Below are 22,968 nucleotides of genomic sequence, written 5' to 3'. Positions count from 1 at the left end.
CCAAACATTTTACACTGACAGAAAATATTAGTACATTTCAGAAAAAGATGAATATATAAGTAGCAAGTTTTAAAGTCACATGCTTTGGCAACAGGGTAATTAAGGAAACCTTTACCATCTTCTAATGATGAATCATTTATTCTGAAGATTTTTTTTTTTACTCCTTAAGTATTCTCAACATAGTTTTTGTCACTTTTCTAGTAGACTACAGAGTGGTTTAATCAGGACATTTTCAAAGTCCCACAAGCTATGATGACCAAAAAAATACTCTCCCCCAAAGATAGATACCTGCTTTGGTTTTGTTGGTGTCTTTGAATCTGTAGAGGAAAAAGTGAGAAAAAAAAAAAAAAAACTGTAAGAACCATGACTCACTTCCACTTTCAGTGGGCGATACTCACATACACACACTCACACCCATAACACAACAAACACAATATTTAACACTTCATTTTTCTTCAAGAATATGTTTAAAAGAATAATAGAATAGATCATATTGCACACATTCCTTTACCCTTTGGGGAAAATGGGAGTGGATAAATTTAAAACAACACTGGCTATTTTCTTTCACATACCAGAATCCTGAGAGATTTTTGATAATAGAAGGCTTTGAATTCCTGCATTTTCTGAGAGTTTGGAATAATGTAAGGCATTGTGTCCAAGAGAATCTACAAGGTTTAGGTCTGCACCCTTTTTAATTAAGGCTTCCACGATATTAGAGCTGCTGATCTCACAGGCCAGCATGAGAGCAGTTCTAAAGAGAAAAGGAGACACCAAATTAGTACTAACACAATGGGAAAACACTTTCTTGGGAAGTCATCTTATATTAAAAACAAGGGAAAGAGATTAAGTGCAGTTAAACATATATACACTTAATCTTCTAGGGAATCTGAAATTTAGTGCTAGCAAGATGAAATCAGGTTTTTTTTTAAAACTTCAGATTATATCAAAACATTAAACCATATTAGGTCAAATAACATAGACATAATCTTCCAAACATAATCTTCTAAATATGATGGAATTTAATATGACTGGCACAAATCATGTCCTCCTCTCACCTCAGGCATTTTAAAGTACCTATAAGTCATTATGACTATTTTTAAAAGCAGCCAATATGCTTACTCTTATTTAATTTTGCACGAAAAGCCATTGGAAATGGCCTAGTCACTTTAGTATTCAATAATTTCATCATAGACTCAATGATGTTCCCAGTGGTCTGAGGGAAAATTTTTTTTTAAGTCAAAACAGATTCCGGATAATCAGAAGAGGCAGGAGGGGCGCCTGGCTGGATCAGTCAGTAGGACACGTGGATTTCGATCTCAGGGTCGTGAGTTTAAGCCCCACACTGGGTACAGAGTTTACTTAAAAAAAAAAAAGAGGCAAAAAATGAAAAAATTAAAACCACTTTCTAACAAATGATCCAAAAGAAAGCTATGTTATTTTGAGACTCCCAGAATGTGGATATCGCCGAAATCCCATGATTTCTATTTCTGTGGTACCTTCCATTTTTGTCCCTGGAATTTATATCTGCTCCGTGGTCCAGGAGAAAGCGACAGACCTCACTGTGGCCATTTTGTACTGCAAGCAGCAGTGGTATATTCCCGTCCTAGGAGACAAATGGAGACGTTTTGTAACTCAGACACCAAATGCCAGAAGGCAAAGGCCCTTGTTCTTTGTACATTTATTGCTGAGCCGTCCTGCCACTGTGACAGTTTGTGTCCCCACTGCATGCCATTACATCTCTGCACAGCTCTTGTTAGGGAGCAGCACCAACTGTCAGCTTTTCCTCAGAACCTCAGACTCTTGGGTGGCTTGTTGCCTCGGTGACCACCACTCAGTCTGGCGATGATGTGAGAGAGAGGGAACACCAAGCATGTAAAGGCTCAAGGCAAGTATATCGTGTTTACTGAGGGATGACTCTGTTTCCACAGGGCGGTGGCAGCTCTTTCCAAGCCAACTACACACTTCCTACCATTCCTCCCACTACTTGCTTCTCAGAGGGTACATGCTTTCATGACCTTACAGGTACCAAACAGAACATAAATTAAGAGTCTGTCTATTCCTCGGGCGCCTGGGTGGCTCAGTGGGTTAAGCTGCTGCCTTCGGCTCAGGTCATGATCTCAGGGTCCTGGGATCGAGTCCCGCATCGGGTTCTCTGCTCGGCAGAGATCCTGCTTCCCTCTCTCTCTCTCTGCCTGCTTCTCCATCTATTTGTGATCTCTCTCTGTCAAATAAATAAATAAAATCTTAAAAAAAAAAAAAAAAGAGTCTGTCTATTCCTGACACCTGACTAGATAAAAGATCAATGGAAAGAGTGATTAAAGATGACAACTGGCATTCCTTTAAAACAAGAAAATGATGTTGAATCACTATATTATACACTTGGAACTAACATAACACTATGTTACCTACACTGGAACTAAAATTTTAAAAAAATTAAAAAATTAAAAAGGCAAAAATAAAATATAGCCAGTGGTTTTAACATGAGGATTTTTAAAAATATAATTGCTGCTTAAAGATTGAGTCTCTATTTAAAATTGAATTTCAGATACATTTCTAAAAAGTTATCTCTGTGAAATTAAAATACTTTCTGGTTATGAAGTACCGAGATTCAGGGAGTGGGAATTTATCTACAGATTCTATATACTCCCCTAGCAATATCCCCACTAGGTATAATGATGTCAATTCCCATTCTATGGCAGGAAATTTAACTTTCTAACCAGGAGTGACTGGCATGTAAACTTACTCTCAAAATAGCCCAACAGGGTTAAAATAGGCTAGAAGCAATCTTTGAAATTGGGAAACCCTAACCAAGAGAGTACCCAAGATGACCCATGGGAAAGAATACAACTAACAGAACTTCTGTTTAGACTTACTTCTTATTTCTACAAACCAAGAAAGTAAGCCTTATTAATATTTAGGCTGTGGCAGACAAGCTCAGAAATAAATATATACATCTGGAAATGCACGTTTCAAAATGTCTTATTAATGATTTAGGGACTGATGGGGAAAATATTCGAATCCATTTGGCAGAAGAGGACCCAGGTTGGAAAGTACTAGCCTTGCCAAACAATTAGGTCTCTAAACGTTTTCGTGACTTTCAGGAGTAGCCCAGAGCACTCTAGAAACCCGTGTCCATCTCCACCTCCAGGAGCTGCCCAATACTCACCAAATCCTTGAGGTTTATGGGGCTTTTGTGTTCGCAAAGAGCCTGCACGGCTTGAAGGCAGCCTTGTGCCGCTGGGGAAAGGAAGCAAACAACCATAGCCCATCACAACGCTGCTGGCACAAGGAAGGGCATCAAACACTTTCAGGACGGAACATTCGTGTCCCACCCAGTTTGCCTATGTTACTCTAGTTGCACTGAAGAGAAATGGTATCAGGAAGGTTAAGTAAGTTGTTCTCAGTTATTGTTAAATTTCCATATTTCCAGACCAGTTGCCCTCACGCAAATATTCGGTTTAGCTTTTTGTAGGACTTAGCTTGTCCATGACTAGCACTGATGGAAATTTATAAATGTCATCATTCCTGAGCTCGGTGTCAGAGTTTTAGTACTCGGAGCTGTGCTGACAGATAATGACAGACAGTGAGACAGAACACTGATAAATAAAAGTGGGGTTTCTTTTGCGCCCCAAATCAAAAAAATCTGTATCACACATTACATGAAATCTGCAAATGCTTAAGAGTACCTCTTAGTTTAAACAAGAAGCTTGCGTTAATTAAAATGTAATAACCATGACAATTCTTACTGACAGTTTGGCAGGCAACTGGTGAATTCTAGATGAGTTCCTTGATAAAACTCTACACGTCACAAATTGAGGGAAATGGAAATTCTAAGAATGCGGACAGACAACAGCATCAGAAACAAAATGGTAAAAGACCACGGGTTGATTGAGGAAAAGGAAAATTTAGTATATATATATATATATATTTTTTTTGTGGCAGAAGATAAATAAGAGACTGAAAGTCACCTGCATAATGTAAAGCTGTTTTCCCAGAACTGTCAACGCTCTCGGCTGGGCATTTAGACTAGAAGACAAAAATAAATAAATACACATAATAAAATTCAGTTCTGTTTAGTTCATCCTTTTCTGGCAAGGTTATGATATGTCTTATTAGGAAAAGCATAAATAGGAGTAAGCCCCGATTGCTGCTCTCTGGCCTACAGTCTCCTACTGGGGCAGGGGGGACGGGACTCATTTCCACGTAAAGGTGACCCAGGCAAAAGGTCACCTCTTTGTTGCTTTGGCCGGCCTGTCCTCTCTCTCACACTGGCACCCCATCACCAGCAGGCCATCCCCACCAGCTAACACATATGCTCTAGGAGTTCTCATCTTGATCCCATCTTTCCCCCCATTTCCTGCCCTAATTCTCTATCCCCCTTCACAAAACCAACTTTCTGTCAAGAACGGCCAATGTGGAACCCATGCTCCCTCACTTCCCATTCACCTCCAAACCCAGCGCAGCTGCGTGCTCTTCTCCAGACTCCACGGAGATGGCCCTAGTTGGTCACCACTGACCTTCATGTTTCCCATGACAACAAACATCTGTGTCCTCCTCTTACTGTGATCCACGCCCTTCTCCAAGGATTCCTTCCTCTCAGCTCCTAGAGCCCACACTAGCCTGCCCCCCCAACCCTCAGTCCCCCGCTCTGGCTACTCCCCCTCCATTAGCCAAACAGAACCTTGGGGTTCCTCACTGCTCTCCTCCTTCGTGATCTCCTCCACACCCATCTAGAGGCTGATGACTCTCAAATGGAAATTGTAACAATAACCACCACAATAGCGTGTATTAGCTATGGCTGGCTGGGCACTCTTCAAAGAACCTTCTCTGGGCTCCTCACCACCCTAGGTAGATACTATTAACGCTCGCATCTTCATCTGAGGAAACTGAGATACAAAGTAGTTAATAATTTGCTCAAGTCACAGGAAGTGGCAGAGCCAGGATTCAAACCCCTTTCCCAAATGGCGCTGGGCTAGAGCCTGTGCTCTTATCTGCACACAACAGATATCAGCTCCCAGCACCCGGCTGTACGTCCCACTGGCTACTTCACATTCCTGCTCGTGTAGACACCTCAAACTAAACTTCCTAAGCCCAGCCTAAACTTCAGTTTCCTCTCCCTGACACTTCCTTATCTTTGTCAACAACACCATCACGGAACTAGTCAATGGGCCAGAGACCACAGGATCGTCTCCCTCCCTCCACCGCCGTTTCTTGTCAATGCTGTGCTCTCAGTACACCCTCTCCACTCTCTTTCCCACCCCCCCCCCCCACCACCACAGCCAAGCCAGCACCCTCTCACCCAGACAAGCGGTGGCGGCCTCCCAGTGCTCTCCACAGCTCTGCCTTTGGCCCTATTCTCTGTAGGACTAGAGTGATCCTTTAAAATTGTGAATATCATCAGGCCTTCCTTAAAAGCCACAGTTCCACGCTGTGCTCAGATGACTTACAGTCATCTATCAAGCCACACAGGCCGACTCCCTGTGTCCTCCTTTCTCCTCCCGTGATTTGCCCCAGGCTTTCTTTGCTCCCTGACTAGAGCCCCTCCTACCAGAGGGCCTCTGTACTTGTTCTTCTGTCTGCCTGAGATGCTTTTCCCTTGACTCTTTCCATCATTTTCAGCTTAAATATCACCTCCTCCAGGAGGCCTTCCCTGAATATCCACCCAACATTCCCCTCCCTCAGTTCTCTGTTAGTTTTCTTCATGATGTGCAATTTGTGGGATGTGCCCTGGTGATTTGTTTACAAGATGGCCAGTTCCACCGGGGAGAGGGGTTGCACTGTTCTCTGTTCATGAGCATATACTCGATACTAGACACAGTGCATCGTGCCTGTGGGGGCACTTGTAAAGCGGGGGGGGGGGGGGAGACTAGGGGGCTCTTGGAGGAGGGAGAGAGTTCATTTGAATTTGAAGAATCTCACAAGACTCTCTGTGCTCAGAACTTTAAAATGGCAGCCACTGGAGAAGAGACGCCTAGAGAGCCTAGAGGGGATTAAGTGCAGAGGGTAAGGCAGGGCAGGAGGTAACAAGAGTCCGCTCACAGAGGGCAGGGGATGCCAGGGCACATGTGAAGAATTGGCCAGAGAGGTCCAGGACGCAAGGAAAGCAGCCCATTAGGAGGACATCAAAGCCTCAGGTTTTAGCAACTATTCAGAAAGAAGACCAATAAGTCTGCAAGTCAGGAGCAAGAACAGGCAATGTCAGAGTGAAATGTCTGTCTGCCCTTCGGTGGTAAGAAGAATGGAGATCAAGTGACGACTTACCATGCTTTGGCCTAATTTTAGACTAGCACAAGGACGTGTTTAAAGGCTTCAAAGATTCCAGAGAAAAACCAATCCATTTGCATAACCAGATATAAAATTACATTAAAGGCTAGAATATCTGTTCCCTGCCAATGAGGACTTCCAGCTTGTCAAGCTCATTCTTCCTGAAAATCAGAGCCAGATGCAAAGTCTGGATAGCCAAGCCAGACTGGGAATGTAGATTTAAAAGACAAATAAGTTAAAGAAGAAATTAAGGGAAGGCCAAGGGTATGGAGGCAGGATGCTGGGACAAGTCAGTGATCTGTCATTTATCCGGAGTGCCGGGTCTCAGAGAAGTCCTATGTTAACCGTTTCCAGAGAGATGCCTCATAATAAAAACAAAAATAATAATCACAATCCCAGATGTTGATCTATTTTTTGAATTTCACTTCAAAGACCTGTTAAGGTGATGCATTTCCTGCATTGGTGGTAGCTTGCATCATGATTAATGCAAAACAAGAAGCTGTGTGATCAACAGAGCGCAACAAGTTGAAGAATGTGACCACATTTAGGCATTAGAATTGCAAAGCAAATTAAAGCACGATGCCAGGTCCCACACGGCGCCCACGAAGGCTGAGACTACAGCGCAGCAGAACAGTCCTCCAAGCGCAGATTTTATTGCTCTGTGCCCTTCCTGAAAACCACCAGCTTGCATTCTGACTGGCAACCACTGGATGTTACGGTATGGACTGCGATCGGGAGTTCATTAAATATTCATCTTTAAAGATTTACAGACGTCGTCCCCCTCCACGATCATCATAAATGGGCAAGCTTGGCAAACCAGGGAGTTGGCTTCAAATCATAATGAAGAGTAAAACCAAGAACTTAAACAAAAAAGAGCCGAGAGCTCGTTAGGAGATACACAGGAGGAAATAATGGTTCTGTTTCTCAAGGAGAGTTGCGTTCTACCAATGACGGAAGGAGAGGCTACCAGGAGACTGGAAATCCCGTAGTGCAAGACTCTCCAAGAGCAAGGAAGAAGTTTTAAGAATGGACTGTGTGAAGGATACAAGGCTTTCAGAAAAGAAAATGGGGAGCTGAATAAAGGAGACAAAAAGGCTGGATCCCCGGAAGACACTCCGACTTCTTCCCAGTGCAAGTGCTATGGGAATAACGCATTCCTTGGTTAGCATTTCAAGAATGATGCCTAATACACACGCAGATGCTGGGATGGTATTTAAAGGAGCGTGCATGCATTTGTTCTTTCACAGATGAGGGTACTCTTAAATTTAAAAACTGGCATCATTTTAAACATTTATCCTTTGAGGGTGTTCGCTGTTACCTGAAGGAGCTTCCGGATGCATTCATGGTGGCTGTTCTTGGCTGCGAGGTGCAAAGCACTATGTCCTAAATGGAGGATAAAAAGAAATTTTTTTTGGAAAAAAAGGTCACACATTTTAAATCCCTTTCTAATCTCTGTAAGGAAGACAACTATGAGGAAATAAACTGGTCTCCAACAAAGACGGGATTGTTACTCTCGAGGGGAAGGCCTCAGCTTCTTATCTGCAAATTTCAGTGACAAAAGAGTGGAGAGCACAGAGCATCCCGCCCACTGGCTAATATTCAGGGTCTACTCCAAAGCTGTTCTCTCGGGGTGCCATTAAATCTGGGCTAAAAGCTTGCAGGCGACTCATGATACGCAGCTCAGCTCTGTTTCCGGCTGTCAGTATGGACGCCAAATGTCCTGCGTCCACACTGGGCTAGGACCAACACAGGCCCAGAAGCCCAAGCTAAGCCGCCCATACCTCAGCTGAGAACATTCGAAACGCCCACACACTTAAATCCCGATTTTGGACCTTTCATATTTCCCTCTCCTCCAAATGTGCTCCAGCCCCTGCATGGAAATTACCTGGAGTTTTCAGACACTCAAAATCCTTCTGTGGAAGAAGGGAGAGAGTTGTAAAAGCAGTAATACACTATGAAAGTGGTATTTCTTTACATTCCCTTCACAGAACGTGAGTCTGACATGAGGCACTCTGATGCCTCGGCGGTCAGCTTCGGGAAATCCTCATGCTGGACCCAACTCTCGCCACTGTCTAATGGGCCACAGAATTTCTATGGAAGAGGGCCTGAGGGGCGGCCTCTGGGCAGAAGGTATGGCTCCCAGCCCAGCAGGCTCCCACCCGAGACCCTGCCCCGCTGCTCTGTGCTGAGCCGGGAATGGCTTCCTGCAGATCACCACACGGCTTACTCTCTCACCTCAGACGCCCCCGAAAGGGTGCTTTTGAATGAGGTCTTCCCTGGCCTCCGCTTTCAAAATTCCCATTCCTCCGCCCTTTTAATCCTTACTCCCTGCTTCATTTCTGTTCCTCAGAGCATTGAGCACCCACCCACACTCCCTTGCCACCCCCCCAACACATACCACACAACACACACATCACACAACACATACATACCACACACACACACACACACACACACACACACACAGATGGAGATCCCTGTGTTTCTTTCCCCACTAGAATATGAACTCACTGAGGATAGGAAGTTCTATCTCATTCCCGGTGTTGTCTCTAGTCCAGCACCGACGGTGCTTAGCAGGTTCTTAATACACACTTGTTAATTTGAATTAGAGGGTATACTCCTTCCAAATGTCTGGGGAGGTGATTTGGGGGGAGGGAACCAAAATTATCACTGCTAGCCAACCCAGCACACATAGTTAACTCTTTTTTTTTTTTTTAATTTTTATTTATTTATTTGACAGACAGAGATCACAAGTAGGCAGAGAGACAGGCAGAGAGAGAGGCAGAGAGAGAGGAAGGGAAGCAGGCTCCCGGCCAAGCAGAGAGCCCGATGCGGGGCTCGATCCCAGGACTCTGGGATCATGACCTGAGCCGAAGGCAGAGGCTTGAACCCACTGAACCACCCAGGCGCCCCACATAGTTAACTCTTAAATCCTCCATTTCCCAAACTTTTTGGCCAAGATATGCCCAATGTAACACCTGTAGACAACGCATACTTTGGGACGTGCTTCCAACATGGTTCCTTAGCCTCGGCGCTATTGATATTTCAAGCTGTGTGTGTTGAGGGGAGGGAGGCTGTCCTATACATTGTAGGGTAATAAGCAGTACCTCTGGTCTCTACCCATTATATGTCCATTTCTAATGATCAGAAATGTCTCCAGACATTGCCAGATACCCCTTGGGGGCAAAAATCACCCTAGGTAAAAACCACTGGCTTAGAGAAAACAATTTCTTTTACAAGGTGGTCCAGGCTCCAAATATTGTTTCTGCTTTTTAAAACAGTCTTAACTCTGTAACTCTAACTAAAAATCTTTTTTTTTTTTTTTAAGATTCTATTTATTTCAGGGGCACCTGGGTGGCTCAGTGGGTTAAAGCCTCTGCCTTCGGCTCAGGTCATGATCCCGGGGTCCTGGGATCGAGCCCCGCATCGGGCTCTCAGCTCAGCAGGCAGCCTGCTTCCTCCTCTCTCTCTGCCTGCCTCTCTGCCTACTTGTGATCTCTGTCAAATAAACAAATGAAATCTTAAAAAAAAATTCTATTTATTTCAGAGAGAAGGAGAACGCACACGTGTGTGCACACAAGTGGGAAGGGAGGGGAAGAGGGAGAAGGAGAAGCAGGCTCCATGCTAAGCAGGGAGCCCGATGTGGGGTTCGATCCCAGCATGTGGAGATCATGACCTGAGCTAAAGGCAGACTCTTAACTGACTGAGCCACCCAGGGTCCCCTTGACTGTAAATCTTTAATTATTAAAGAATCAAACTGCAAGGAAACACATACTTAAAAATTAAAGGGTTTTAGGACACCAGTGAGCTGTACAAAAGCACATGTAAGGTCAGAAGATCAGATTCCTTCTTTTCTGAGACCAGCTGAACTAAAGGATTCTAAGGGTATCGTGAGGGGGAGCTGTTTAGATGGTACAGAACACAGAGAGGCAGGAATCCCTCTAACCTCGCCCAAACAGGAGAGGATGAGAAGGTTGGGAATGGAGACCCTTGGAAGTAGGAAGACAAACCTCTTCTCTTCCTCTTCCTCCTTTCACTGCATGAGACCCCCTCCTTCCAGGATATATACTGCATCATAGAGTTCGGTAACAATATGCATTAAATAGGCTTTGGTAGGCTAGCCAACTGTCATCTGTAGTGTTTCTAAGGACAAACACATCCCGAGTTTTAAACACATGCCTTGCAGATGAACTTCTGGAAGCCCTCCTGACCATAAGTAGAAGGTTTATTATGTCACATGTAAAGTGCGTGAGCTTTCGTCTGTGCGGTAGACAGAAGCTATTCTACATAAGGAGCACCCACTGGAAAAAGACACAATTCTCCAGAGACAAGAGGGTAGGGAGATTTAAGCAACTCAGCAATAAAATACACCACAGGGCTTCACTGCACTCCAAGTGTTCTAGTCATACCTGGAAGTAAGTGCTGTGTTTCTAAAGAAACACAATTCTTTTATTCCCTGGCCCCATGTGATGTTTTCCTAAACCAGGAGCACAGCAGTCTTTTCAATTCAAATAGTCTCAAAATCCAAATAATACATCATTCTCTGGACGTTACACTGAAGTGAGAGGTCCCTCACTGCTATGATTAAAACAAAATCCTCTTTCCAAATGCAAAATTTTCTGGAGAGAATACATTGTGTTAGCGACAGAATCTCAGTGCAATGAGACAGTGTCTAAGTCTGACCCCCATTCAGCTGTGGATCTGTCTGGAATATCAGGAAACAAATTCCCAAAAATAAATAACATGGCAACCCTAATCCAAGACATTCTGGCAGAACTCTGCCTGTAAGTAGAAAGACCAGTGTTATTTGTAAGTCAAGAGTTGCAGGCTATTACAGGTAGTATAAAAATCCTATTAATGAAAGGAAGTCTAAAAACGATGGCCCAGGAGCCCCTGGCTGGTTCCATCAGTAGAACGCATGACTCTTGAACTTGGGGTCATGAGTGTTAAGTCCCACACTGGGTGGAGAGATGACTTAAAAAATAAAAATAAAAGTAAAATGGATGGCATAGCCATTTTCTCCATGGAACGCCTTCTCCCCAATGACCTCAGACAATAACCATTTACTCAATTCTTTAAGATCACTGGAGAAAACAGAAAAGAATTAACTAACAGAGGAATTATTAATGTACTCTTCAAGTATATGTGAAAAATTTTGAGACTAATGAAGTCAGAAGATACAGATAAGCTAGCAAGGGCACAGTCTGAAAAATCATAGTTTTAGATAATATAAAAAGCTTTAGAAAAACAAAGAGAGGGGCACCTGGGTGGCTCAGTGGGTTGGGTCTCTGCCTTCGGCTCAGGTCATGATCTCAGAGTCCTGGGATCGAGCCCTGCATCGGGCTCTCTGCTCTGGTGGGGAGTCTGCTTCCCCCTCTCTCTCTGCCTGTCTCTCTGCCTACTTGTGATTTCTGTCTGTCAAATAAATAAATAAAATATTTTTAAAAAAAAAAAGAAAAAGAGAATAATACTCAACTAGATAAGATTTAAAATATCTTCTTAGAAATCAGAGTTTCAGAATGCTGACTATACTTAAACAACAAAAGTATAAATCTGGTTCTTATTTCTAATTTTAAATATATTTAAACATCATTAGTCTTAGTAATCCTCATCTTTTCACCAAATTTTCATCACTGACGTGCAGGTCCTTTTACCTTGTTATATCCCCAGGAGAGGATCCAAATATGAAAGATGTATTTATAACCACTATTTTTACTATTAGTTAATGGGATTATCCCTTAGTCCCCCCCAGTATAGATCTGTATAGCATTCCATATGGAATTAAAAGACTTCCTTGCACGGATGTATACCATCTGAAATACTTTCACAGTGAGGTTAGGCTGATGGTTGTATATGGCTGACCTTTCTGACTGCCCATATACAGGTCCATAGCAAGTAAAGTACTACAGAATATAATCCTTTTTTGTTTGTTTGTTTTTCCTTATTCCAAATGAAAATATGAAATATACTTCCTTGGCTATAATTTGCACTTACAGTTTAAACAACCCATTCTCTTAAATGCCTAAATTCTAAGATGGATAGATACTACCTTGTGTGTCTTTACATGTTATCAAATTTGAGTGGGATTGGGGGGCACCAAGAAAGTCCACCTGGAAATCAAAACAAAACCTCAACAAGCCCTTGGAAACCCCAAAGAAAAGTCAGGGTTTTCAAGCATTCCGCCTTCTCAAGACTATGCATTCTGAGGTTTGCATACCTTAGTTCTCACTCTCCTAAGTCGCTCTTCTTCTGTGAGAAAGGACATTTTATTTTGAAGGTTAAGTGTGCAAAGGGATCAGAGAAAATTTCAGATATGGGTATGAGATACAAAATGAACATTATCCTCTAACCCCTGCCTCTATCTCCTTGTGTAACAAAACCTTTGGTATTTTTAACTGGGCACAATGCTGCCCAGAATCCCCAGCTTCGCAGAAAGCCGAGTGTGGCCACAGATCACACTCTGTCCAATGAGATCTAAGTGTGTGTCATTCATGTGCTGTGCTTGTCCTTACCCTTGTAGCTACTGGGACACAGACTCAGGGGAAGCCATCCTGGGCCACAAGGACCAGAGCCACACCCTGGATGGTAGAGCAACCACATCTGAATCCTTCACAGGGCAGAGCTGAGCTGCCATATCCATTTGGGACTTTCAACTGAGAGAGAGAAAATTCTATGTGTTTAAACCACTCTTACTTCGGTATCCTCTCCCATTGTGCCAAATGTATGCACTCACTAATACAGGGTGTCTGAAAGCTAATGCTTCAGGGAAGCACTGGTGACAAACAGAAGAATCTTTGGTCTTCTTCAATCTCCTGTTCATGCTTCTGCTCAATCCTGCCTCCTCCTCCAGGGTGCTAAATGCAGGCATCACCACTCCCTACCCTCAAAAAAATCCCAAGAGCCCATTTTACTATTTATCTGGGAGAAGTGTTTTCTAAGGAAACAGACAGAAATGCCAATCCTCACATTGGTGAAGAACCAGAGCAAACAAAATAAAAGATGCTAGACAAGTAACATAGATCCACTTCAAAGATGGCGCCGGTGAGCTCAGGAGCCGGCTTTCCCCACGTGATCAGGACACGCCCCTGTGGTGGTGTTGGCAAACAGGCAAGTAAGGAATGGGGGAAACCTCCAAAACCAAAAACGTACAGTCACGAGCTTCTACCAGTCTGGGTTTTCTTTTCCTGATTTGTACATGAAAGCAGCTGGCTCGGTGATTGTAAAAAACATAAATAAAGATGCGAAACCTTTTCAAAAGTCTCACGTGTATAAGATAATAAAGGTGTTGTGGGTGAAGTGGGAGTAATCACGATCATCTAGAAGCCAAATGCTGGGAGCCCTCACGGTGTCCTGGGCACTGGGATGGCCACACTGACCATCTCACTGAAGCCTCAAAGGCCATTCATCTAAAATGATAAGATTGTTGTTGTATTGGAACCATACCCAAGGTCTTATCTTCTGACAGTGCTTTGCTCGTAAGATCACTTGTAAAGCATCCATAAAAATTCTCTGGTCAGACTTCTAAAAGTTTCATGTGGAAAGACAGTTGTTTAAAAAAAAAATAGATGTTAAGAACACTTTGCTTCTTAAAATCCCTTTTCAAATCTAGTCACTGGTTTTAAAAATAGGAAATTATACCAGTTCAGTCATCCTGTAGTCTTGGTAGATAACACTAATAAAAAGGGTCAGCAAAGTATATTTTGAAAGGTTTTTCCCCAAAAATTGTTACAGGGCAGTGTGATGTACAGTTAACAGATTCCTACACCAGTTCTCAGTGGGTGTTTGGATTGAAGTTGGCCATTTCTCATTAATAATGTGGCAGTGTTTAAGCAGGTTTACTAAAAAAGATAACACTTCTAAGAGCTGAGCCATTTAGTTCATCCCTCAACCACCATAAAAGGTGTTTTGGATGAATGACGGCCAACTGAAGCACGGTGACTAATGAATTGTTCTGTTCTTCCTTCCTTTCCTTTTTCCTTTCCTTTTCTTTCTTTCTTTTGGGATTTTATTTATTGGACAGAGAAAGAGTGAGAGAGAAAGAGCAGGGGGAGAGGAAGAGGGAGAGGGAGAAGCAGACTCCCTGCTGAGCAGGGCCCGATGTGGGGCTTGATCTCAGGACCCCAGGATCATGACCTGAGGCAAAGGCAGACGCTTAATGACTGAGCCACCTAGGTGCCCCGTGCTGTTCTCTCCTGAGAGAGAAAGATGGGGGTAGGTGATATAGCAACTGGAAGGACTCAGGCATGGGCAGTAAAAGCCATCACGTTTACCTTGTTTGTTGCAAAGGACAAAGTCTGAGGAGTGTTGTTGCTCTAGATAACACAACCAACATCTCCCTGTACATTTTCCTTGCAGCCTTTTCCTTCTTTTGTTCCTACATTTCTCTGCATGCTTTCAAAGAAATCGTGAGAGGTCAGTGTCTCATTCAGACAAAAGTAAAATGATAAGCCTGAAGATCGAAGTGCTACCCTCATTGCTAAAAATGTTAGTGGGGAGGGAAGTGACTGGCAGGTTTGAGACATTTTTACCTCATCGAATGTCTGGACAATGTTCTGGGCCCACACAGTGCCGTGGAATCCACTAATTTCTACCAGGGTTAAAAAAAGATGGAGTGTGGCAGTGCCCACTGACCGGCACAGAGAGCAGCCAGGAGGAGTCTGCAGTGTCCCCTCTGGTGTTGCTTATGGGAGGGGGTGTCATCTCAGTCAGCAAGGCAGTGGGCATTATACTAGGGTGTCCAGGTCTCAAAGACCGACACTTCATCAAGCTCTTAAAAACTGAGTTAGGGCTCTGGTAGGAAATACAGACTCTCCCCAATGTGTTATACGATGGCACAAAAATGTTAAGAGCTCTAAGTGTCTGAAATGATACTGGTGGAATTTTGGAGGGCGGGGGAGGCAACCTGTAGAGTTTATTATATAATGTGATCTCAACTATGTAAAACTGTGCCAGGAAAAATCTGGAAGGAAATGTAGAAAAATAGTAAAAGTTTTCTCTTCTTGTTAAGAGTAGAAGCATTGGTAGGGGTGCCTGGGTAGCTCAGGCTGCTGAGCAACTGACTCTGGTTTCAACTTGGGTCATGGTCTCAGGGTCCTACGATTGAACCCCATAGTGGGCTCCATGCTCAGCAGGGAATCTGCTTGCAGATTCTCTCCTTCTCCCTCTACCCCTCCTCCCACTTGCACTCTCTCTCTAATAAATAAATAAAATCTTAAAAAAAAAAAAGTAGAAGCACTGGTTAACTTCTCTATAGTTTTCTATATTTCTTTAATCTTCTACACTGAGCATTAGAGAAACATATTTTCCCTATTACAAAAAGACAGGGAAAGAGATATTTGGTTATGATAGAGATAACTAGATTCCTATTTCTTTTTTAGATAACCTATTCTTTTTTTAAAAGATTTATTTACTTATTTGAGAGAGAGAGAGAGAGAGAGAGAGCAAGCGAATGCATACATGGGGTGGAGGGGTGGAGGGAGAGGGAGAAAAGAGTCTTAAGTAGACTCTGCACCAAGGGTGGAGCCTAATATGGGACTTGATCTCACAACCCTGAGATCACGACCTGAGCAAAACCAAGAGTCCAATGACTAACCATCTGTTCCACCCAGGTGCACCCTAATTTATTTTTTAACATCCAATGCAATGAAACGAATCTGTATTATAGCTCTGATTTATTCACTCAAACTAATTCCTTTAGATTAGGACTTTCTTAGAAAACTCCATCTACTTACAATGATACACTTCTCATCAAGACACTGCCCTTGCCTGTACATAGCATGACTTTTAAGGTTATAACAATTAACTTTAAAAACAAACAAAATTAAGGATGACTTTAATCAGTGCAACATAAATTAGCATTTCCCTTCAGGTAGTTACTTAAGGAAACCATTCATTCTTTCATCGGTATTGACAGCTCTCAAAGGTTTTTGGGTGGTTTGTTTTTGGTTTTGGGGATTTTTTTTGTTTGGAGCTTTCTGTGGTACTGCTCAGGAAAAGCATTCTGTTGCTTCAATCACTCCCTTTTTTTTTTTTTTCTTAAATTTATTTATTTATTTGACAGAGATCATAAGTAGGCAGAGAGGCAAGCAGAGAGAGAGAAGGGGAAGCAGGCTCCCTGCGGAGCGGACAGCTCAATGTGGGGCTCGATCCCAGGGCCCTGGGATCATGACCTGAGCTGAAGGCAGAGGCTTTAACCCACTGAGCCACCCAGGCGCCCCCACTCCCTATTTTTGACCAAAAATGGTTTTACCAGTTTGATACCTCAGTTACCTGACTTGACTTTAAGTGGCTTTTAGCCCGTCCTAAAAAAACAGATCTGTCCTCAAAGGATAAAGATCCCCTAACACTGAGATTAAAAAAAAAAAAAAAAAAAAAAAGTAATGCCACAGACTTTTTGAAAATAATTCTGAAACAAAGTCCTCCAACCATGTTTTGAGTATTACCAGCATTCTCACAACACATGACTGACCTCTCCTTTCCAAATGACTACTCTGAGGTGGCCAGTGTGTTGGGGGTGGGGGGGAAGGGATCCTTTACCGATGAATGCAAAGCCTAGATAAAGACTATGGAAATAGACTGATTTCATATTCCAGTAAAAACTAACAAAGGCCTGTCAGAAGGCAGAGGTTTTGAAGTACAATAGAGAAATGAAAAGCCATCAGTAGGCGCTTTGATCTAGCCAGCAGGGGCAGAACCCTAGGCTTGAGACACCAGGGGCTCCTTCCTGTACAACAATGTTCATAAAAGACATGACTACACTTTCTTCTCTCTCCATTTGCCTCGTTCGTCATAGAGCAACACTGGCTTCACATTAGAATCACCTGGGGAGCTTTATAAAAAATCCCAGTTGGCTAGCAACCTTGACAATGGAATCTGAATCTCAGAAGAGAGAGAGCGTGGGTATATATGTGTGGGGGTTTACTCCCGCCATCCCGGGTGACTCAGAGGCACTGAAGCACGATAAGGGGTGAGGAGCCATGGGCAGCTGGTCCAGAGGAAGACCATGGCTTCTATCCACAGAGCTCACCTCAGCTGGCTGACCAAATGAGCTCCTAAACAACACACCACATTTCATCACCTCATATGATAATTCATAAAGAATAAAAATTACAAAATATTGCCTGGTCCATACATATAATCATAGAAAATGATATTTTAAAACACAGAATAAGAAGCATATAGTTTCTAGTTGGCGGACCACATACAAGATGGAAACACTTGTAAAGGCACAAATGATGAAACCACTTCAGAGCTTAGTCATTAGCGGTGATTCTAAGCTCTTCTTTTGGTGTTTATCTGCAGACTGGAAATTCTCCACCATGAATGTGTCTCACCTTTGTGATACCTACTATGGTGCTGGCCTGTTGGTTTAAGAGATAAAGACCACATACCGGCAGCATCTTGGGCAGTCACGTCCACGCCATGTGTCACCATGACCCTGAGGCATTCCACGTGCCCTTTCGTAGCGGCAAGATGAAAGCTGGAAGAGAGGTAAACACAATCGCCTTAAGATCTCCACTCTCGGGAGTCCAACTCCAATAATACTTTTTGCCTCTTCATGTACACTTTCTCTCACCTGAGCTCCGCAACCACCCAGTGAGGAGGTATTATTAGCGACCTCGCTTTAAAGATGAGGAAGCTTGAGGCTCCAAGGGATCTGATAATTTGCTCAGTGACCCTTTTTATTAAGTAAGGGAGTAGGAGCTAGATCTTGGGTTTTCCAACCTACAGACCAGGCTTGAAAGAGATGAGATTCTACTACATCATTCATCTCTTTAAGAAACATGAGAGTCCAAATTAGAGTCAATTCCTAAACAATAAGTAATTTATCAACTTTTTTCTGTTGTCTAGTGCTTTCACCAAAGCCATTATTTCTAAGTAACGTACTCTATAAAGAGAAACCTAAGCCGAACAATGGTCATGGTTCTTGGACAACATCAGTGTCAAATCCACTGTCGTGCTGTAGCTGAATGATGGCAGTTGTACACAACTTTTGTTAGTGGCTAGTATATACCAACCACCTTCTCATTTTTATACATCATCTCTTTTCCTTCTCATAATAGCCTTTGGAGGGTGAGTGTTGTCACTGTCTCCATTAGATGGCAGGTGTCTGTACTCAGTCAGGTGGAAACAGCATAAAGGAAAGCCCATAATTGGGCTCCAGTATTCACTGATACTTGGGGGTTCAAACCATGCTCGGCATGTACAGACTCACCATTTAGTGAAGGGATTGCATCCTAATGCCACACCAATCATCCCTGAGGATCCCAAGGGTGAAGAGCACTTCTACAGGCAGAAGTAAAGCACAATTCCACTGGGCATTAGGGCTCAGAGGCTGAGAAGGCCAAAACCTTGGGAAGATCTCCTTTCTATAGAAGGAGGTTAATGAACCTTCCACTTCTTCCCCTGCCTCAGTTCTATTTGTGGGAGTTACTTTCTCAGGATACTTGCCATGCAGCATTTTACTTGTGAGTTAACACCTAGGTTGTATTTGGGACAGGACCTTTAACTGGGGCCCAGAGTCCCACCCAAATTGCAAATCCATGACCTACACTAATGCAGAACCCTAGTCCTCTTGACCCCACGCCTCTGCTCTGAAGCATGAGGCTGAGTGAAGGTGGGCAGATCAGCAAAGAGGACACATCAGGTCTGGTTGCAAATCAGCCATACCTTAGCTATGTATCTTGGGGAAGTCAACTTGACTCTCTGACTCTAAATTTCCATCATTATCAAGTGCGGGGATTACGTCAGGTGATATCTGCTGCTTCCTCCAGCTCTAACGACCTTAGCTTCATTGGCTCTAATCACATCAACCATTTCTGCATTTGTGTAGCAATTTATGTGTCATGTTTCCTTCCAGCCAAATTGACTTCGTGGGTGATTCCACAGTACGGTCAAACTTTGATCATACGAAGGGATGTGGGACCGTCGTAACTTGTTTAAATGGAACTCCTGGTTAAATACAACTCAACCAAAAGAACCTCCCTAGAAGGCAGTACAGTGAAACCCCTGCTTTCAGCACTGTTGGGCTAACCTAATCTACAGTAAGTCAAGTTCACCTTCAGGCAAAGTTTCTTTTAACTGATCTGGCTGGAAGGTTTCTAAAATTTTTTCAGCATAAGTAACAGTGTATGTTACATAATTTAATTGCCCTGGAGGACATGAAGTCACCATTAAGAACCTCAATTATTGATCTCACCCTCTTAAGGCTTTTAATCTGCATGCCCCAGATTATTAATCCCTAATATTCATTAATATTTCTCTTCTTTTCTTCATGTTTGTGTGTTTGCTTCTAAGATGTTCAAGCTGCCATCTTCTATGACCAGAGGAGAACTAAATCAACTACCTGAGCAAGACAGCCCTATCCTATGCTAAAGATAAAAGTACCAGGATAAGTAATTAGCACGCAAACATACAATATAGACATACATGTGTACGGATATGTAACGTCTGATTAAAGTACAACATATGTAAAGAAAACGTCACATATCACAATTATAGAGCCTGATCAATTTCCACAAATGGAATATACCCATTTTATTTTTATAAGGACACAGACATGGCTAGAGACCCAGAAGTCCTCCTTGTATCTCCTGCCAGCACTCCCAAAAGCTCTCCACGCATCCCTTCTAGTTACTAACCCCCCACCGCATGTGTTATTTGTATTTTTCCTACTCTGAGGATTCCTGGAGTGTCACTGGGTTGCATACAATATTCCCAGGGGGTTGAAATTACAGACACATGTGATGAGGAAGCATGACTGTAAGTTTCTGCTATACATTCTGACGAAGGTACAATACTATTCCACAGATGTAGGGTTCAGGATCTTTATTTAGAAGGCCAAGAATTGTAACAAGGCAGGAGAACTGAGGTGCTAGGAAGTTGGGCTCAAAATTCAATCTTAGGCAGAACCTTTCTTAGACATTTCTTTTTAAAATAAAAGCCCTTATACCCATCTTTGATGGCTATAACACATTTTATTGAGGGATCCAGTTAGTTAAGGTTTCACTGCATATGATTTAATAAATTGTGTGTGTGTGTGTACATAGCTTCATTGTACTGTCTCTCATTACAGTTTGGATCAGGGAGTGACTTTTTTCCCTCTATTCTGGGAACCCTCCATCTATTCTCTTGCAGAATATTGTGTCCTACTGAGAAAACAGAATAATGAGATCCTTTCACAACTTTATCCCCATATATTTGACCTAAACTTTCAGCACTCACACCTCTATAGATAAAATGAACAAAGTACTAATAATTAGAAATAGATTATATAAGGACAGGTACTCATGTTTGTAATTTTATACTGCATGATGTTTTTAGCTAGTAAAATCATTCTTAATTGTTGTGATTCAATTAAATATATCATGATTTCAAGGTGTTTCTCAGAGAAAAGGGATGAACATGAAAAGCAGAAAAGGGAAGAGTTGATCACTTTAGCCAGAAGTTTCTAATTCATTTTCCCAGACAAAGAATTCCACTATGGACCATCATTCTGAGTACGTATTTCCAGAAAATGCACACAAAGCCAAGAAACACATGTAAGTTTGCTCTTAGGGAATATTTACTAATGCTGTGCATCATCTATTTGCCCCTCCAGATTTGCCCTCCACTTTTACCCCCTGGGTCAGTGGCCCCGGAAGCACTCCTTTTATGGACTGCATTTAATGGGCTGCCTTATCCTCTGGCTTCTGGTTGGGTTCCACTAATGGGAGGCACTTATGAGAGATAGGAGGATGAGAAGGGAGAGTTCAGGGCATTATCCTTTCTACTCCTTCCCTGCCAGGCCACACATACTGGCTCTCAAGACTATGAAATTCACAGCTCTGGGGGCCAGTTGCCCTGAAGCTACAGCTGTAGCTCTCTCTTGGTTTTGGGAACTACTCTCTCTCTCTCTCTCTCTCTCTCTCTCTCTCTCTCGTATTCTCGGTCCCTTCAGGTGGGGGGAGAGGGGCACGAAGGAGGGGAGAGAATGCTGGAACAAATTCCCACTGTTACTGGCTCAAGGTTCCTTCTCCAACCCTGCTGATTTAATTCTGACCACAAATTTGTAAATACTTCCTTTCTTAAAGGGTTATCAATGATCCTACCTGAGGGTGCTCCTTCTTATTGGGACCTTAGAGGACACCACTGACACCAGGGTATTCTGTGTGTGACCATCCACAGGGTGAACTGTTAGGTTCCTCTGGACATTATTTGATTAAATATTTACTGGGGCAAACTAAGGCTTTTTGAAAAAGGTTTTACCCCACATGTAATTCACTACTTAAGAGAGTCGGGCATTTTGGCTAAAAAACTTTGATGGGAGAATGTGCCAAATCACATTAATTATACAGAATATGATATGGGACTTCAAAAGAGTTTTCGGTTATAGTGTCAGGCCTAAGTAGAAATCAGTTTAAAAGATTCAAAAGTAAAGCTCTGGAAGGATCAGGAAAACAATGGACTTAAATGAACACCACATGCAGTCCAGAATACCCCACCGTGCAATAAAGAAATGCTAAAATTGAGATTTTAAACTGGATTTGGTCTTGAAAGACTATCCACAATACATATGAGCACATATAGTTGTACGGGCTACAACTAGGTTCTCAAATTGAGAACGCCTTCGTAAGTCTATGCACATACACTGTGGAATAACATTTCTTCAGTAGTGAGTTGGAAGTAAAAAAAGGTTTAGTAAAATCTTCAATACCATATGCTATATTCTATACTCTGTTTATATACTGTATGGTACTCTACACAGTATATACTAACTGTATCTACCACACTACTGCACTATAAAATAATCTGTGAGCTACATTTAGAAAGAGGAAATATAACCACCAAGACATGTAGCTATTTTGGTATCTGTTGACCACTCAAACTCCTTAAAATAACCTCCCTCTTATCTAATGTGTTGCTGCCATAGAATTTGTCAGAAAATCATTTTACTACCTGACTTGGGACATAGGGTCTATAACGTGAGTTTGCTAAACCAACTACCACATAAAAGAAAACCAAAATGACCAAAATGACCAGTGTACTGACTTAGTTTTTTTAATTTTTTTTTATTTTTTAGTTTTATTAGTAATCTCTATGCCCAACACAGGGCTCGAACTCACAACCTTCACCAAGATCTACAGTCACATGCTCTACGCACTAAGCTAGCCAGGTGCCCTTAGCTTTTGTCCTGTTTTTATGTAAGCTGTACAAATGCAAGAGAAATAAGGCACAGATGAAGCAATGACATGACTCTGTCAGCAACCTCCCAGCAACCCATTTCTTATACACGGGAGCACTAAGAACTAGTTGCCTTACCCTTGAACAGCAACCAACTACCAGCAAAATGAGCTGTGCCATTGTGTTTAATCCTCCTTAGAGAGAAAGCGGCTGGAAGATAGAGCCCTGTCTTCTTTTTCTCATTCCCCATCCCTGTCCCTAGAAAGAAGTTCTTAATCAGGAGTGGAGTAAATGCCACTACACAGAAGGGCAAGATGGGAAAATGACATTGCTGTTATTGTTGTGTATTTAGTTTGGACAACCAGTCATTTTAAGGTTTTTAACTTCAGAATCTCCTAATAGTCATGATTTTGAAAATTAAACAAACCTTCTAACATTACAGCTTTCTTAGAGCTTAGAGGAACGACAAATATACACAGTCAAATGAGAAAGGATCACCAAAAAATGTGATACTGGGTAGGTAAGACATGTAGTATTTAAGGG

At 42.6% G+C, this 22,968-nt stretch overlaps 1 protein-coding gene across 7 annotated transcripts in view; it reads right to left on the bottom strand.

Annotated features, from left to right (window-relative positions):
- The window catches only part of RAI14 (retinoic acid induced 14), a 139,211-nt gene that overhangs the window by 16,689 nt on the left and 99,554 nt on the right, over window positions 1-22,968 (bottom strand). For all 7 annotated transcript variants that reach the window (XM_047728909.1, XM_047728907.1, XM_047728908.1 and 4 more), the window contains 7 exons: window positions 17,655-17,743; window positions 7,583-7,647; window positions 3,969-4,026; window positions 3,167-3,237; window positions 1,497-1,603; window positions 573-751; window positions 289-317 (listed from right to left, as the gene is read on the bottom strand). In XM_047728909.1, the coding sequence (XP_047584865.1) occupies window positions 289-317; window positions 573-751; window positions 1,497-1,603; window positions 3,167-3,237; window positions 3,969-4,026; window positions 7,583-7,647; window positions 17,655-17,743 (598 nt within the window). The remainder of the gene's footprint in view (window positions 1-288; window positions 318-572; window positions 752-1,496; window positions 1,604-3,166; window positions 3,238-3,968; window positions 4,027-7,582; window positions 7,648-17,654; window positions 17,744-22,968) is intronic.

The sequence above is a fragment of the Lutra lutra genome, chromosome 5 (genome assembly GCF_902655055.1).
Source record: "Lutra lutra chromosome 5, mLutLut1.2, whole genome shotgun sequence".
NCBI classification, from domain to species: Eukaryota; Metazoa; Chordata; class Mammalia; order Carnivora; family Mustelidae; genus Lutra; species Lutra lutra.
This window is presented reverse-complemented; position numbering and strand designations above follow the sequence as displayed.